The sequence below is a fragment of the Fukomys damarensis genome, unplaced genomic scaffold, assembly GCF_012274545.1.
Source record: "Fukomys damarensis isolate Sample0158 unplaced genomic scaffold, DMR_v1.0_HiC HiC_scaffold_30, whole genome shotgun sequence".
NCBI lineage: Eukaryota > Metazoa > Chordata > Mammalia > Rodentia > Bathyergidae > Fukomys > Fukomys damarensis.
In genome coordinates this window covers 10,993,036-11,011,124 of record NW_022900942.1, presented here as the reverse complement: position 1 = coordinate 11,011,124, position 18,089 = coordinate 10,993,036, and the positions used below count along the sequence as shown (strand labels likewise).

The window sequence follows — 18,089 nt, the reverse complement described above, 5'->3', positions numbered from 1 at the left end:
TTTTCATTGTCTCAGTAGATTGGACCTAAACTTCCTTAGAAGCTTATATCTGAGTACTTTTCTTATATCACTATGCTATATTGTTATGAGCTATTGGATATTGTTGTCACCTTTGGCTTTATGCCTCTTAGAATATATTTTGTTTCAGAGAAAAAATAATACATTTTAATCAGCATTCCCAAGCATTCTTCTGATTGCCAAGAATCCTGTATTATTCTTAGAAATTATAGGTTAAAAGTTCTTCTGAAGCAGTTTGTGGGAAGCCCAAGCCTCCTTAGCTTCCTTGACAAGGGTGTTGACGATTTAAGGTCTCCAGCCTGCCCTGAGAGATCACTTATATCGAACAGCAGATGAAAAGCCAGTGCAGATGTAATTTATCGTCGGCGTTTCCTTCTAAAGAATAATTGTGGAGACTTGGCTGGATCAATAATATGGATTTTTGTTGTTAGGTCTTGTAGTCTGCACCATAATGAGAGATAGGGGACAGTGGCTGTTTTCTAATAGAAAATAAAGGATTGGTTTCCATGCCTTTCTACATTTGAATGCAAAATGGCGCACTTGAAACTAATTCAAGTTGTTATGAAAAGAAGTCTCCCATTATATCTCTGCTATCATATAAATATAGCATGCTAAATGAGCCCCCTCTCTGTAATGAGTGAAATATTACATTTAGTTTTATCTTACATTTTTTCTCGAAAAATATTTTTTCCCACTGTTTCACCCTATCCCCACTGTTGTCACACAGACACACAAACATACACGTATGCACACACATACAGAAAGGTAAGTGAAAATTGGATTTAGAATGAAAAAAAAAATCAAGCCACCAGGGTAAATATGACATACAATACATTGGAGACTACCATCCTAGATAAAAATCATATGAATAAAAAAAAATCCAGGTCACTAATGTATCTAGAATCAAATCGCATGGAAAGTAAATAATTTTTCTATATGATTTTTATATATCTTAAAATAGTGAAGTGAATAGAACTTAATATATACTATCTATGCTTATATATATTTTTTGTATACGTACATATGTAAAAAAAATATACACACACACACAAACACACAGCATATGAAATTATATAAATCTCATAATGATTTTTCTATGCTTAAAATTTTATTTTAGAGGGAATATGTAGGTCATAAAGACACTCATGAATTTCAGAACAGAAAAATACTTTAATGAAAAAAGCAATGAGTACTCATTTTTTGTTAGAAATTTTGATAATTGAATGCTACCCTACCAACATTCCTCATACCACCCACAATGAAATGTGTGTGTGTTTACCCTGTATGTATTTGTAGTGGACAAACACACAGTCTTAAACATGCATTCCCTATTCATGTGCATGTTTGGGAATATATTTTTGCGCCATTACAGGTAAAACAGTCCAGAGAGTTATGGTAGTGAATAAATTGTAAAGAATGATTTTGCCTCAGCATAAAGTGGTATGTTAATATTAACAAGCAAATTGTCTTTGGGGAATTAAAAAAACCCTACTTCAGTATTATTTGATTGATAATACAGCTAGTTAAAAAGATTTATATTTCAAATTGATTAAATAATTAAATGAATGATTATAATTAAACTTTATTCTTCACAGCCTGTCTACTCTATTCATTCTATGCTGAAATAATGATACAAAGGAGTAAACTTAACCCCAAAATAGGAAAGTGAAATTTTAAAAGTATTTAAATTCATCTTTACTTTTGAGTGATAATGACCATTTTAACATGCCTTTGGGAGATAAGATAAATACACTTTAGTTAAAGGTCTCCTTATTTTTAAGTGTTCATTTAATTTAGAAAAGTCATTAAATGCTTAGGAGAAAGGAATATTCTTTTTTGATTACCATTCTTATTTTATCTTCCTATGTTTGCTATTTATTTTAACCTTAAAAAGGTAATTATAGTTTCTAGAAGTGCCATAGGCTAAATTTCTTTCATGAAATACCAGAACACTAGAATGGACCAGACTGATTTGAGCACAACCCTGGAAAGACTTGTTACATTAAATATCTAAAGAGTAAAGTGGGTAAACATAGAGACATATATATCTATTTTTTTTTCTCAAAAAATATTTTACAGTTTCACTGAATCTCTACAAGGTTAGCATTTTTATTCTGTTTTGCCCTTTGTGAGTCTTATGGGATGATCTGACTAGCTGGACAGCACTTACTGTCTAAATATGCTACAGTAAGAAAATATATTGCATTTATAAACTTGCAGGGCAGATATTAGCTTATATAAAGATGCTAAAAATGAGCATTCTCTCACTTCTAACAACCACTTCATCAGCCAAATTAATCTTTTAATTGTTGCAGAGATTTCCATTCCAGAATGATGAAAGATGAATAAGGGGATTTTTTGTAGAATTTCTGAAGCAATCCTTTAACTTTTTTTTCTTTATTTTTTTTGGCAACAGAAGTTTGAGAGACATAAGCAATATTGAATTGTTATTGGTACTGAGTAATACAGATTTTCTTGTTACTTGGGGTCTTCAGTATATTCAGGGAAACCATTTAATTCATAATAGTAAGTTAAAGTGATTAAAGAAGAACCTGATAGAATCAGGTAAAACTAATTCAATATTCTTAAGTTGTTAGAAAATTCAATGTTTAATTTAAGCAGTATTGTGTATACTGTATATTAACTATTCCAAGCAATCTTTACTCAGCTCAGAAAGGCCAGATGTATGGGAATTGTAAAAAATCAGGATATGCATAAAAACTGTTCAAGTGCATAAAGCAGCCCCATCTGGAAGACATCTACCAGAAATGAAGTTGTACAAAACCATTCCATTGATAATAAAGCTAATTTTTATGGGTCTGACAAGTATGTAATTATGTTCAGTGGTGCTTTTCAGATTTTATCACAGTCAATAAACCGCAGTGGTAATTTCATTCCCATTTGACATATTTACATGGAAACATTTGATTGGAGGAATTAGTAACCCTGAAAGCCTTGATAGATATGTTTTAATGATCTGTGACCTCCACAGTCCCTCATCTGTTTATTGTTGCAACAGGCGAGAAGTCGTTTCTGTGTGACCTCTGTGGCTTTGCTGGCGGGACACGGCATGCCCTCACCAAGCACCGCCGGCAGCACACAGGTCAGTATAAAGTCTGCCCCAGCCCTTCTCTCCAGAGAAAGAGTAAGGTATCACACCTCTCTGCCACCACTCTTGGCCTTAACAGTTACATTTCTCTTTAATATTTGTATAAAATATTTGTACTTGAGGGCCTACAGAAAATTATATTCAAGTAATGTAAGATTTTAAATGGTTTACTTCTATGTACATAAAAAGTAGACATATTTTATATTTCAGGGATCAGGTATTCCCAATAAATTCATGTTAAGTAGGAGGAAAACAGTAGTTTGCCTTTCAGACCTCTAGTTTACAACTCTTATTTTCACTATAAACAAGACTGTCTTAGCCTCCAGGGTGGGAACGTGTGTCTCTAGTCATCCACTCTTCCCACCTTGCACCTCCTCATGTATCTGCATGTGTAATCTGCCCTCTTGCCTGGCCTCCTATCTGACTGTGCAAGTGCAAATAGATGTGATTTGAATTCAATACTGTTTTATTTATTCTACTTAAGAATGGGTGCAACTTGAGCACATAAGGGTAAGTGAAATAAGTCAGACACAACAAGCTTAAATATCACATGATTTCTCTTATATGAGAAACTGTATGTGGTGGAGAGAAAAAGGTAGAGACCAAAAGGAAAAAAAAAAAAAAAGAAAAGAAAAGGGAAAGGAATAAATATGAGAAAGAAAAAAATGGAAATAAAGTCTTTGTAAGTAGGGAGCGGTGTAGTGGTTGAAGGGAGGGCAGGACAATGGGGAAAAATAAGAACCAATATATATCATGTACAGGTACAAATCCCCCGTGATGAATGTCATCATATTGTGTACCTAAAATGTACCAGTAAACTTAATTTAAAGAAAAAGATAGATAAATATAAAGTAGGGAGCAGTGCATTTAATTCCCCAAAGTGGCTATTCCAGTCTTTCAAAAATATTTTAGCATATATCCTAATTTGTTTTATTTACACTACTAGTTTCTTAGTTCAACGAAGAGAAAGTCTTATGCTTTTGTTTCTTTCTTTGTAAATGAAAGTCTTTTGTCTATGACTTGTATTCTGAGTAAAATTTTGTCCATTGATTATAATGCCTAGTGTATTAACTGTTATTCTCTAATTATTTTAGTATAAATGTTGTCTTTTTTCCTAGCAGTAAGAAGAGTGCTTTTTAAATATTTTTATTAATATCTACTTATATTACATTGAAATTTAAAAAGAGTGAATAACAAGAAGAAGGAACATAAGAGATACTTAAGAACGTTGAAAAGAACTCATGTCCATATGACTTGTGTTCCTGGTGATTCAACAAAATAAAATAGACTTTTTGTTTAGGAACATTTAAGAATGAAAAGTTTTAAATATTTATCAAGTTTTTTTTTCTACTTTGTATAATCTAATGGTTCCTATATGTGACTGTTTTCATAATTCTAAACTTATGTGCCTGAGGTAGTACTGATTCATGACAATTGTCTCTCATAATTGCTAATAGAATTACATTTTATTCTCTAATATTTCTTTTTTTTTTATTTTGACACTTGTATTTTCATTGAACTTGTCACAGAAATGGAAAATGCAGAAAAATTGATATTATTTCTAACGGCAGCATAACACGAACCACAATCTACTAACCAACTGCTCTTGCTGCAGTTTCTTTCTAAATTTTATGAACACATACACTCTTTTTTTTTTTTCAGCTTTAATTGAGTTTATTGGTACACTTTAGGGATACAGTACAGTTACATTCATTGTTGGGATCATGTACCTCTACATGGCAAGTCTTGATTCTCATTTTTTCCCCTTACCTCTGCCCTCCCTTCACCCCCTCCTCCTCTCCCCATCTACAAACACTTTATTTTCATCTTTTCATTCTCTGATATTTCTTAATTAAGATTATGTCATTTGGTAGCACAATTGACAGCTAAATGCTGTAAAAATCATTGAGTTTGTCAGTCACACTCCAACTGGCTTGAAAATACAAAACAAAAAAATTCATTACTTGTGTACATTGTGATTCTTGAAATGCAGTACTGAACAGGTACCAGAAGCTTCAGTACTCAAGATGGTATTTACAGGATCAGTGAAAATGAATGCCATGCATTGCTTCTAGGTCTTTCATATATACAGTTCAGATTTCTATATGGCTTATGAGCCATTGAGTTAAAGGGACATTTTCAATGTCTACTATAAAGTTGGAAACTTCAACTTAATTTTAAAAACATAAGACTTCATTATAAGTTTAGAGAAGCAACCTATGCATGCATTAGTTTAATCCAATGACTTAGGGATTCAGTATAAGATGACAAGAGAGGCCCAATGTATATCAGTCATTCCTGATCCATATGGTGGAGAAATTAGAAATATATACAGAAAGAGTGGGCTCATTAGTGTTTTTATTCATGTTTTCAGTTTACTGGTACTCAAATTATTGTGATTCAGATGTCACTGTAGATTTCCTGGTCCCATCTGCTTGGCCCCAGGGGACTACAGATTCCTCTCTCTGCCACCTCTGCCAGTAGATAGTGCCCCTCTTTGACCTGCTATGGAGATAATAATACTGCGATCACAGGCATTCCTGCTGATGGATCGATCAGGAAGCCTGCATTGCGCCTGCACAACTTTATATTTTATGTCAGATCCAGAGGCTCCTTATTACTTTGCTATTAACTTTATACTATATAGGACAATGTCTCACAGACAGAGGTATCTGTCTTTTTGGCATTTATCTGCCTCTGTGGCACAAATCAAACATGATTCTTTAATACCAAAGTCAGTTCTTTAGACTGTTGACTTCAACAAAACAGTTCAGTTCAACTCAGTCTAGGCCCTTAGCTTTTATGCTGGATTTAAAATGTTTAAGCAATATAAAACTTTTTTCCTCCAAGGCCAGACTTGAATGGTGCATTTGAAATCTATATTTCTTTGATGTTTCCCTCTCTGACCTGGTTTACCTTTTTACCACAAAGTGCTCACGCAAATTGCAATCAGCTAGGAAAGGGATAGGTTTCTAAAGTGTTCTAAATGGCGTAAATAATTCCCTACTGCAATACAGACTTTCTAGGGGGGCTGACACAAAATATCTTCCATTCCAAGATTTACTTTTATCACCTGTCAGAGACCCTTGATTCAAGGGCACAGAGCCTATCCTCACATATAGTTGAAGAGTTCTGGCCAGCTTAATAACCTCTAGCCCACCTTAAGGAATGTGAAGTGTGATTTCCATGAGATGTGGTGAGCCAGTCTGACAGACGGTTGACACACAAAAGGATACTGCACTATGGCTATAAGCTATTCCAGCATCTCTGCTTTGACTCACTTTTCTATCATTGATACCTAAGGTCCAAAGTATTCTTTAATGGTTATTTTGCCTGAGATTATTGCTTGTAAAGGAAAGTATGAAAATCTAAACTGATATGCAGTGTTGTGTCATGTAAAGGAAATATAGGAGGAATGGAAGCAACTTCTTCTTTTGCTTATCTGAATAGAATATGTGCAATAACCTGGTGAACTTATAGATAATATTGTTATTAACATCTTACATTATTTATCCTTCTGGCTTTTCAATGACAGAGGATTCAGAAATACTGTTCTCAATGTCTTCCATCAAAACCCTTTCTTAGAAGCTGCATATATTCTTCATCAAGTACTTAATTTCAAACAATTAAATATTTAACAAACTGAAGATTTTCTTTCAATCTTTACAGTTTAGAAATTGGATATATATATATATATATATTTTTGTTTTTTTTTGGTACCGGGGATTGAACTCAGGTCCTTTGCAAGGCAGGCCACTGAACCACTGAGCTAAATCCCCAGCCCTGGATATATATTTTTAACTAGATATTGAACTAACCAATAAGAAATTCCTCATTAGTTTCTACAGCATATTTTCCTGAAGAAATTACACAAAAGTGACTTTTTAAAATTTACCAAGTTTATTACAGCAAAAGGATAGAACATGTAGCAAAATAAATGAGTTAAAAATTAACTGTTGCACACAGTTTGTTTGTTTAAATTGATATAGCACTCTTAACACTATCAAGAACTCATATATGGGTAGGCCTTCCTTAGCATACTGTTTTATGTAGTTCGGTTTTTTTGTTGAATTATATTTTCCTTGTCAACCTATATATAATTTAGAATTTCACAATTTTTTTTCTCATTGAGTTTATCGTTACATTTTAGGTATACAGTACAGTTACATTCATCATTGGGATCTTGTACCTTTACATGACAGGTCTTGGTTCTCATTTTTCCCCCTTACCCTGCTCTCCCTTCACCACCACCTCCCTTCCCTATTTACAAATATTTTATTTCCATTTTTTCATTTTCTCATATTTTTTTCTTTTCCCTTCCTTTCCCCTACTCTTCCCACTTCCCCTACACCTTTAGCCCCTTTCTTCCTATTTCACATTGACAATTATACCATTACGATCTTATGTACAATTATAGTTTTTCACACCAGAAAAACTATTCGGTATTTACACATGTGACTTATTTATTTCACTTAAGAATATAACCTCAATATGCATCCATTTTCCTATGAATGACTCTAATTTCTCATTCTTTATGGCTCTGTAGTATTCCATTTTATAGAAAAACTACATCTTCTTTATCTAGTTTCCAACTGATGAATGTGCAGACTGGTGCAACCACTATGGAAATCAATATGGAGATACCTCAAAGAACTAGGATTAGAGGTTCCATCTGACCCAGCCATCCCTCTGCTGGGTAGCTTTCCAAAAGAATTAAAAGAATCATATCACAGTGATATATGCACTACCATGTTTATAGTGGCACAGTTTGTAATTGCTAAAACTTGGAAACAGCCCATTTGCCCATCAGAATTTCACAATATTACACAATTTAATCTATTTTATGGTCAAGGCAGATGCAAAATTACAATTTATAATTTACTCTAATGTAATACTGCCTTAATGTGCACTTTGAATTATTAGATTTACAAAGAATATAAATGGTATTATTCCTTAAAAGTATTGTTTTTTAATTTAAATTGGATCACATAAAAATGCCATGAAATCTTAAGTGAAATAAACTACCCTTAAAGCATTTTTAAAAAGCATGCATTGAAATGCCAAACCAAGAAAATTAAGTTTGAAGATCTTAGTTCTGTATACCACTGACTTAGACAATGGAGTTCATAATGTCACCCTTTTACTTCCTTCAGATACCTGTCAAATCCATGAAGATTGGATAATTTAGTGATTTACCAAGGGTGTTACAATGAACTAGGTAGCAGTAAGGTGTGATATTAAAACATTTTATAATAATCTGAATGGGATATGCAGAATTGAGACTGTATTTGTGGCTTTGCATGATGAGAAAGATCTTATAAATTGACCATTTATATTCACCATATTAAAACTGCAAGATTTATAGTATGTAAATTAAGATCCTATTGTATACATTACCATGAAACAGAATTTTATTGATATAAAGATGAACAGATAGATCAATGGAACGTAATTGAGCCCAGAAATATACTTATATATGTATTTGTGCATTATTATCTTTAGACAAAAATTGTACTCAATCTTAAATCTAACAAAGGATATACAAAACGTCAAAACACTTCTGAGAGAAATTAAACACCTAAATTTAGCAGTATACCATGTTCATGGATGAGAGGCCTTGATATTGTTAAGATTTCATTTTCTTCTGTATTGTTCACTGCAAATCCCATGTGTCTTTTGTTTGTTTGTTTTAAGAAATTGACTATCTCAGCCAGGAGTAGTGATGAACACCTGTAATTCTAGCAGTGTAAAAAGCTGAGGCAAAAAGGATTCCAAGTTCAAGCCCAGCCTGGGCAACCTAGTGACTTAACCAGACCTTGTTTTAAAATGAAAAGGAAAATAAAGAGCTAAAGATGTAGCTCAGTGTTAATACCCTTGGTTCAATCTTAGTATTATGGAGAAAAAAATTAATTTAAAAATTCTTATAAAAATAGAAATGCAAAATCTTGAAATAGTCAAACAAGATTAAGAAAGAATGAATGACAGAGTTGGACTTATTCTACCTTATCCCAAGACTTAATATAAAACCAAATACCCTGAGAAGAGAAAAATCCCATATCACAGATTGGAGAATGTATTTGCAAATCCCAAATATTGTAAAGAATTTGCATCTAGAACATAAAAAGAACTTTCAAACACAATTCTGAGAAGATAACCAATGTTAAAAAGATCAAAAGATCTGAGCATATGCTTTCCAGAGCATATAAAAATATAGCCAGTAAGTGCATGAAAAGATTCTCAGTAGTCATAGAGTGATACACATTTAAAGCTTCAAAAACACCAAGGGTTTGGAGAAACTGGAACTCTCATAAACAGGTGTTAGAAATGTAAAATGGTCACATTTTGGACAGTTTTACAGTTCTTACAAAGTGAAATATGTACATACCATATTACCCAGCCAACCTACACTTGAGTACTCAGTACAAAAGGAAATACATGTCAGGGCAATTACTTAAGTATAAACCTTGCTAGCCAATGCATAAAGACAGTTCAGGTGTCCTTCAATGAATATGTGAATAAGCAAATTGTGCTACATTCGTGTAATAAATACTAATTAGCCACAAAAGTAAATTAAGTGTTTATGTCCATATCAACAAAGAGAGTCATAAAATAATTATGCTGAAGGAAAGGACAGGAAAAAAAAAGAGTACATCCTGTATATTTCCAGATACACAAATGTCTAGAAAATGCTACTTAATATATAGTGACAGAAAATAGATGTTTAGTAACAGAGGTAAGAGGAGTAGGATTCAAAAATCCTTTGGGAATAATAGTGGTGTTTGTTCACTATTTTGATTGTTATAGTAGGTGCATCAATAACAAACCTTATTAATGTCTACTCTAAATATGTAATGTTTTTATGTATCGTATCTCATTAAAGCTGTTCAAATACTGTATACACTCTATGATCAGTTCCTCAAAGTAGTGAAATAATCATTGTTGATTTTTTATTTTCTGGTGATACTGGGAATTAAACTCCCATTCCCTTTGTACTGAGTGAAATCTGCAGCCTATTTTTTATTCTGTTTTGAGACAGTGTCTTACTAAAGTACTGGGTTGCCTAAGTTAGGGCTAGTACTTGTGATCCCTCTACCCTACCCTTTTAGGGGTCTGAGATACAGGCCTATACCACCAGGTGCAGCTTTCTTCTCCCTCCCTCCCTCTCCCTCTCCCCCTCTCTCCCTCTCCCCCCCTCTGTCTCTCTCTTTCTTCTTGATTTCTCATTGATGCTGATGTGTACTAAAATTGCTACTCAATGAATTCAGTGACCACAATCAGTTCTTATAATGAATGTAACACATTCAGTTATGCTTTTGTGTGACTTTTGATGTTTCTGTAACACAGAATATTTTTCATTCAGATTTGAAGAGATTACATTATTTTCTTTCAGCCTTATACAGTATAAGTATCATGTTATCCCTCAAATTAAATCAAAGTCTTCCATCATCATGAAAGTGAGTTTTTGTGTGTCCATAAGTACAGTTGAGTTGTCTACAACAGTTTATGTTGCTTGACCAGAGGTTTAAAAACTGACAGGAAGGAGTTACTTAAGCATATCTGGCATGATCACTTGATTGTGGTTTTGCAGATGGGATTTATCTTAAGGACAACTAACTAAAGGAAACCAAAATCCTGTTTTGTTTGTTTTTAGGCTTTTTAAAAAATTCACTGAGTTTCTTGGTACAATTTAGATGTACATTGTGATCACATTCATCATAGGGAATTTGTACCTGTCCATGATATATCTTGTTTTTTTCCTGTTCCCCTTCCCTCTCTTCCATCCCTCCATCCTTACCTATTTATAGAAGCTTTGCTTCCTTCTTTACTCATTTTTTTCTTACCCTTCTTTTCTTTCTCCTACCCCACCTCCCTGGTTTCCCCTTCCCCTTTGAACATTTTCTTCCTATTTCACAATATCTATTATACATTTCAGTCCTCATTTACACTTTCTCATACCAGAGAAATAAGTCAATATTCACACATATGTGTTCCATTTATTTCACTTAAGAGTATCATCTCAAGGTGCATCCATTTAGCTATAAATGTCTCTAGTTTATCTTTCTTTATGGTTGAATAGTACTCCATTTTATTAAAAAGAAACCATCATCTTCTTTATCCATTCACCAGTTGATGGGCATTTGGTCTGTTTCCAAGATTTAGCTATTACCAACTGTGCTGCTGTAAACATGAGTGTTTGTATCTCTGTGGTATGATGCTCTCTCTCTCTCTCTCTTTTTTTTTTGTTCCAGGGTTTGGATTTGGGTCCTTACGCTTGAGAGACAGGTGATGGCACCACTGAGCTAAATCCTCAGCCCAATGCTTTTAATTCTTTTGGGAAGATAACAAGAAGGGGGATAGCAGGGTCAAATGCAATCTCTAGTTTTAGTTTTTTGAGGAATCTGCATGAAAATTTCCACAGTGGTTGCAAGAGTGTATACTCCCACCAATAGTGGAGAAGAGTTCCTTTTTTCTCACAGCCCCACCAGCATTTGTTATTAGTTGATTTCTTGGTAGCAGCCATTCTTTCTGGAGTACTCTTTTTAATCTGTTTTTGTCGTTGTTGTTGTTTTAACACGCATTGCATTTTCTCCCCTCCCCTCCCTTCCGTTTCACTAGGAATAAATCAAAGAGAAGTATTTCCCAGGAGGATCATTAAATGATACCTTATGTCATATTCACTAACTGAGCAAGTTTTTGCTGTGTGCTATCTGCTTTTTTTTTTTCTGTTTCTGAGCTCTTGGTTAGAACCACTTGTGTGTTCCTTCTTTTATCCCTGAGAGACTGTATATAATTATTAGTGTTTCAGCAGATAAGAGCTACTAGTCACTAAACACTGCTATGTGTGCACTTTCTATCTTGACAACACACAAAATCAGTCTATACATGCATACATACATAAATACATACATACATATACCTCGGTTCACAAACTTGATTCTTTCCATGATTCTGGTTGCAGACTGAGTTAGACAAGAACCAAATCAAATTCATTGGTTAGATTCAATGTTGACCTTATGGGGGGAAATTTAATTCAGTTTTAATCCAGTTTGGTTTGTGACCAGAATTGTGGAGAGGAATACATAAACCAAGTTATCACTATATATATGGAATTTATCAGGAAAAATATGTTTAGAAGAATACAAGGGATGACTGAAAAATAGTGAATGCTTAAAAATGTATTACAACATAAGATACATTACCATTAATCTCCCTCAAGTACTTCCATTCCCTTGAAACACACCCCATTATTCTTGACACTCTGAAGCAAGTTCTGAAAATCCTCTGTGATAAAAATATTGTTCATGCTGATACTGATTACAAAGTAAGGCAGGCTTGTAAAAATATTATGGTGTGTCCCCATCCGATTCATTGGATCTGGCACCATGAAACTTCTGGTTTTTCCCCAAAGTCAAAGTGACTATGAAAAGGGAGGGCAGGGTCAAGGGGAAAAAATGAGAACCAAGACTTGTCATGTAGAGGTACAAGATCCCAACAATGAATGTAACTGTACTGTATCCCTAAAATGTACCAATAAACTCAATTAAAGCTGAAAAAAAAGAAAAGTAACTATTTTAAATGAATTCATGTCAATGAGGCAACCATGACATTGCAACTAAAGTTACGAAAAAACTTTCAGAACTGCTTCAGAAAGTGACAAGAACAATAAGATAAGTGTGTTTGAAGAGAAGGAAAGTATTTTGAGGGAAATTAATGGTAATGTCTTTCATTATAATTTTATTTTAGACTTCAACACATTTAATCACACCTCATATTACTATATATTAATTGTTTGATGAGAACAGATATATGAGGCTTTCTGTACTCCATCACTGTTCAATACAAATATCATGTAAGCTATACATGTACTTTTATGTCTCCTGCTAACTATATCTTTTTTTATTTATTAAGTTCATTGTTACATTTTAGGTATACAATATAATGGCATTCATCATTGGGAATTTGTACCTTCCTATTTACAAAGATTTTGTTTCCACTTTTTTCTTTTCTCATTTCCCCTTTCCCTTCTTTCCTCCCCCTCCCCCACTTCTCCTTCCCTTTGGACCTTTTCTTCCTATTTCACATTATCTGTTATACATTTTGATCCTTATTTACACTTTCAGTTTCTCACATCCTGGTAGCTTTAATAAAAGAAAAAAATTGAGTTAAAAATCATTGTGTAAGTCAATATAATGAATATATCTAAGTTATTCTACATGAAACCAACATGTCATTACTAGCAATATATTATTTTGAACTAAAATTTTGAAATTGATATGTATTTCATGCTTATACACATTTCAGCTCAGAAGGGCAAATTTTATATTTAATTTGATAAAATTTGCACTTCAAAAAGTAGATTCACATTCCTAAACTGTCCTATTCATATTTAAACTGCATTTCAACAACTGAGTCAAGTATTAGTTTTTAAATTTAAATTTACATTCATTAAAATTAAACAGCGATGTTTCCTTTGTGCCCCAGCCAGTCTAGCTATGGAATTAAAAACTGTTAAGACTTGGTGAGTCTTTGCATGTGAGTGAGGGAGAAGTAAATAAGTGAGAGAAGTGTATCCACTCAACGAAGTACTTTGTGAGACATACTCTTTGTGTTTCCTCTCGTACCTGTACCTACACAAGGTTGTCATGTTTTCAAGGGATATTATTTCAAAATTTTATTTGGGGCATCTGTACTTTTTGTTTGTTTGTTTGTTTTTGTTTTTGGTGTTGGAGATTGAACTCAGGACCTTGTGCTGTGAGGCAGGTGGCAGCACCACTGAGCTAAAAAATCCCCAGCCCCATACTTTTTTAAATTTAATGAACTATAGTTTCTTTTACTTTTACAGATTGATTTTATTTTTCCTCCATATTTAATTTTAAGAATTTAATAAGTTTTATAGCCTACATTCAAAGTATATCACTGTTGTGTCCAAGTCGTGAAATCTCCAAGAAGACCACCAGGAAACTTTTCTGATGTAAATATATGAGGAGTTTATTGTAAGCTCGAGCCTGGATCCCCAGTGTCACCGACACAGCGGCTTCAAACTGGAAGTCCTGACCCACTAAATTAGCCTATTTTTATAGGGTTTGGGTGGCTTGAAATTTTCTTTATTCTCTTGGCTTTTTTTATAATTTTTGTTGATTCTATTGGCCTATAATTCTAACTTACTATTGGATATTATAAGATGTAATGCTTCAAACTTATTGGCTACTATTTGGGTGCGGGCAGGGGTTTGCGCGGGACATTTATCTTATCATCTAACTGCCACAGCCGGTTTCGCCATATTTTGACCTGGCTGCAGTTTCTGGGATAAACCGCCCAGTTGCGATTCCTGGAAACTGCCCAGTTGCAATTCCTGAAAAACCTGGTTTTTGGTTAATCTATTTTTCGTCAATGGAAGGCTATCTGCAGAGTTTAAAGGTCAGCCCGAATAATGGAGCATCTAATCTGGCTTAGCTAAAACGGAGGGACTTTGGCCTCTTTTCGGTTCCTCAATCACAGCCTTGTACTTTTTCAAAGTTCTATCATCACTGAGATTTATGTAATGACCTAATGTGACACAGTTTTTGTTAAATCATTCTACACAGGTGCTCACCCATACCAATTATTTAAATTTCTGTTTATATAAGATACTCTTTAACATATATGTACCTTTCTCATATTTTAGTAGAAAAGGAGGAATCAATGATATCTTCTAACTTTCCAAATATAAGAATAAATATTCAAATATCCTAAAAGTGTAGAATCCGTTGAATGCTTTTCTAAATATTTTATGGAAATAAGATTTTTTAAATTGTTGAAACAGGCTTAGCCTTTCATGTGCAGTTGTTTTTCTTCATATACATTTTTTGTTGTGTTTCAGGAGAAAAACCTTTCAAATGTGATGAGTGTAACTTTGCCTCCACAACTCAATCCCATTTGACTCGGCATAAGCGTGTGCACACTGGCGAGAAGCCCTACAGATGCCCCTGGTGTGACTACAGGTAATGAGGCCAGATGGGCTACCGCACTAGATAGGATTTTGTTGAATCATTTATAAAAGTGTAGTTTTTCTAGTCAACATGAGTCAGTATACTCATATATTTGCATGGGACTTTACTTTCATAGCTAATTTTAGTGACTTCTTATAAATAGATTTTTTCAGAGCAATTTTAAGTTCACAATAAAATTGTGAGGATAGCTTAGAGATTTCTCAAACACTCTTTCCCCCACACATGAGCAACTTCATTATTAGTGTACCCCAGTGGAAAAATCCATTCATATAACTGATGAGCCTATATTAATATAGCTTTACTGCCCAGAGTCCATAGTTTACTCATAGGGTTCTCTCTAGATATTGTACATTTGTTGGGATATGTTTCTAATGATATTTATCTATGACAGTAGTATCCATGTTATAGCGACTCTTCACAATATAATTCTTTCCCATTTTTATTCATCTTAACAGTACTATACCAAAATGTCTAGTGAATTTTATTTATCACTCAAAATAAGGAACTATTGCATTATTCAACACATCTCTAGAATGTGAATGAAGCATTCATTGAGATAATGAAGATGATGTAAGAAACATTTCCTACCCTTAAGGACATTGCAGTATAATAAGTGACTAAATTATTTTCAAAAATAATCATAATACAGATTTGAATGGGTAAATCAAAAGGCCAGAGGAGAACATAGAGAAAGACTGTGACAAGTTTTTCATAGGAGAGAGAACATCTCAGCTATTATAAAAGGAGGTAAAAGTTTAAGGACACATGGTATGTTCTGAGATGGGGAGATGACATGTAATACAGTTTTAGTGCTGAAAATATCTTGAAGGTCATGGATATTCAGTCCCTTCATTGAGGTCTGACTTCACTGAGATTGCAGAGGTACTTAGCCTCAGTTGCAGCAGCAAAACTTGCAGGCATGTGTGAGCTCTAATCAGACAGTGTTCACTCATCTGGTCTAATCACAGGACAAGGTACATGTAGAGTCATTGTGGAAGGTAAGATGGGGAGTGGAACTTGGTATCTGGGTCTAGCTGCCCTTGGGCCTGAAAGTGAATTCGGACCCCGCTTAGCAGTCTGGGGCACCATGGAGTTTATAGGCAGCTTAATGACATCTGTCCTATGGAGTCTGCCTCCAAGAGGAAAAGCCTATTTTATTCTTGAGCAGAAAACTTCTGCTGTTGCTGACACATGCAAAGAAATGGAAAAATTCAGAGTGTGTCTTTAAATTTACTCCACTTCTATTGAGTATTAGAATGTGCATATTAAATATGAAACCCTCTTTAAAAAGAGTTTCATATTCCTGTGGATGTAGCCTGGGCATTCAGCAAATATATTACCATAATCTCTATTATCAGCCACATTATTGCATTAAGTTTTATGTGAAAGGTCATCAAATAGTACAGAGATATTACAGATATTTTTCATTCATTAATTATTTATTTATTCAGTATTTATGAGTTCTGAAATTTGTATTTTTTTGAAAATTGGGAAAATGGTGATCCAATTACAGGCGCTAAGGTGCTGATAATAGAAATTCTAAGATGCTTATAGTTTGAATTCTTTAAAAAATAAACATTGTTGAGTGCTCTTTTTCCTTATTATGTGATCATACTATAGTTGCCTTTCATGTAAAACACAGAAAAGCAGTTAAATTTTTTCTTTTAATTATTAATGTATAACTACTAGAATTATATGCTTTTCATCTATACTTCATGCAAAAAGTTTTTGTTGTTGTCTTGGTAGGAATTTTTGGTTTCATTCTGTATTAATTTTATTTCTAATTTAATACATTGTCACTATTTTTCCATGTTAGGACAGTCTCCTATAGAGCTATTGTTTTCAAACTTATATTCTTAAGTGTCAGAATTATGTTTCAAAGAAGGTTATATGCAAAACTCCATATTTATAAAATGTATGGAAGTGTTATTTACCAGATATGAGGAGATTTCATAGTACTGGCTTATAACATTAACAGAATAATAAAACTTTTGAGAAGCAAAAATGTGTAAAATGGGAAGTTTTTGGTGACAGTTGCTACTGAATCAACATCCAGTTTCTGTCTTCCTTTGAGTGAAGGACACAGCGTGTGGAGTGGCTAAGAGTGTAACCTATGTGAAGGATCTGGGCTTAGCACTCAACTTTGCGGCCTTGGTCAAACTCCTTAACCTTTTGGGCTGCTGTGTCTTAATTTGTAAACTGTGGCTTATTAGTACACTAGCCTTATGGCCCCCTAGTTCAAATCAGGTCAGACACTCATTGACATCACCTAGCCAGGGCTTGGCATGTGAAGTTTGTGGCAAACATTGGCACTTGTTTTCACAGTCCTCTTGGGTAAGTATTTTAGGATGGCTACAGGTTTTACTTTGCCTTTCAATCACAGGGTACTGTTCAGTGAGTTACTGAAGTTTCAGTGCCCTGAAGATCTTCATTGTGTTTAAATTTTATTTATAATACATACCAAAATGGATTTTTTAAACAGTACTTGCAGTAGTAGAAAAATGTATTAAATATAAAATCTACTTGGGTAATTTCTGAAATACTTTGCCTAATATAACTGTAATACCTGCACTCCCCCAAGTCACATTGATTCACAATAATCAATGTATCAAATTTTTAGAAAGAATAATTCCCTAGTTTTTGATAGTACTTCTACAAAGTTTATGTTTGATTTTTTTTTTCTATGATCTGTACTATGCCTTGGTAAGCTCTCGGTATTTGTATTCATAAACATATTTCCTTGGTTCGAAAGAGCATTATATGTTTTCAGTTTTTTGTTTTGTTTTGTTTTTTTAATCTTGTGCTTGTGAGGCAGGCAGCGGAACCACTGAACTAAATCCCCAGCCTGATGTCTTCATAAGATTGAAGTCATAATACTGGTCCCCTATCCAGATTGTCTCCTAAGATAGCAATTCTGTGCAGTAGTTCTTCTGAGTCAGGTGGACCCCATTCATGTTGCACCTCTGTAGGCA

General features: G+C 33.8%; 1 protein-coding gene across 1 annotated transcript in view; it reads left to right on the top strand.

Moving 5' to 3' along the window:
- The window catches only part of Znf407 (zinc finger protein 407), a 466,360-nt gene that overhangs the window by 273,322 nt on the left and 174,949 nt on the right, over positions 1 to 18,089 (top strand). The window contains exons 6-7 of the mRNA XM_010610665.3: positions 3,038 to 3,121; positions 14,988 to 15,108. Coding sequence (XP_010608967.1) covers positions 3,038 to 3,121; positions 14,988 to 15,108 — 205 coding nt within the window. The remainder of the gene's footprint in view (positions 1 to 3,037; positions 3,122 to 14,987; positions 15,109 to 18,089) is intronic.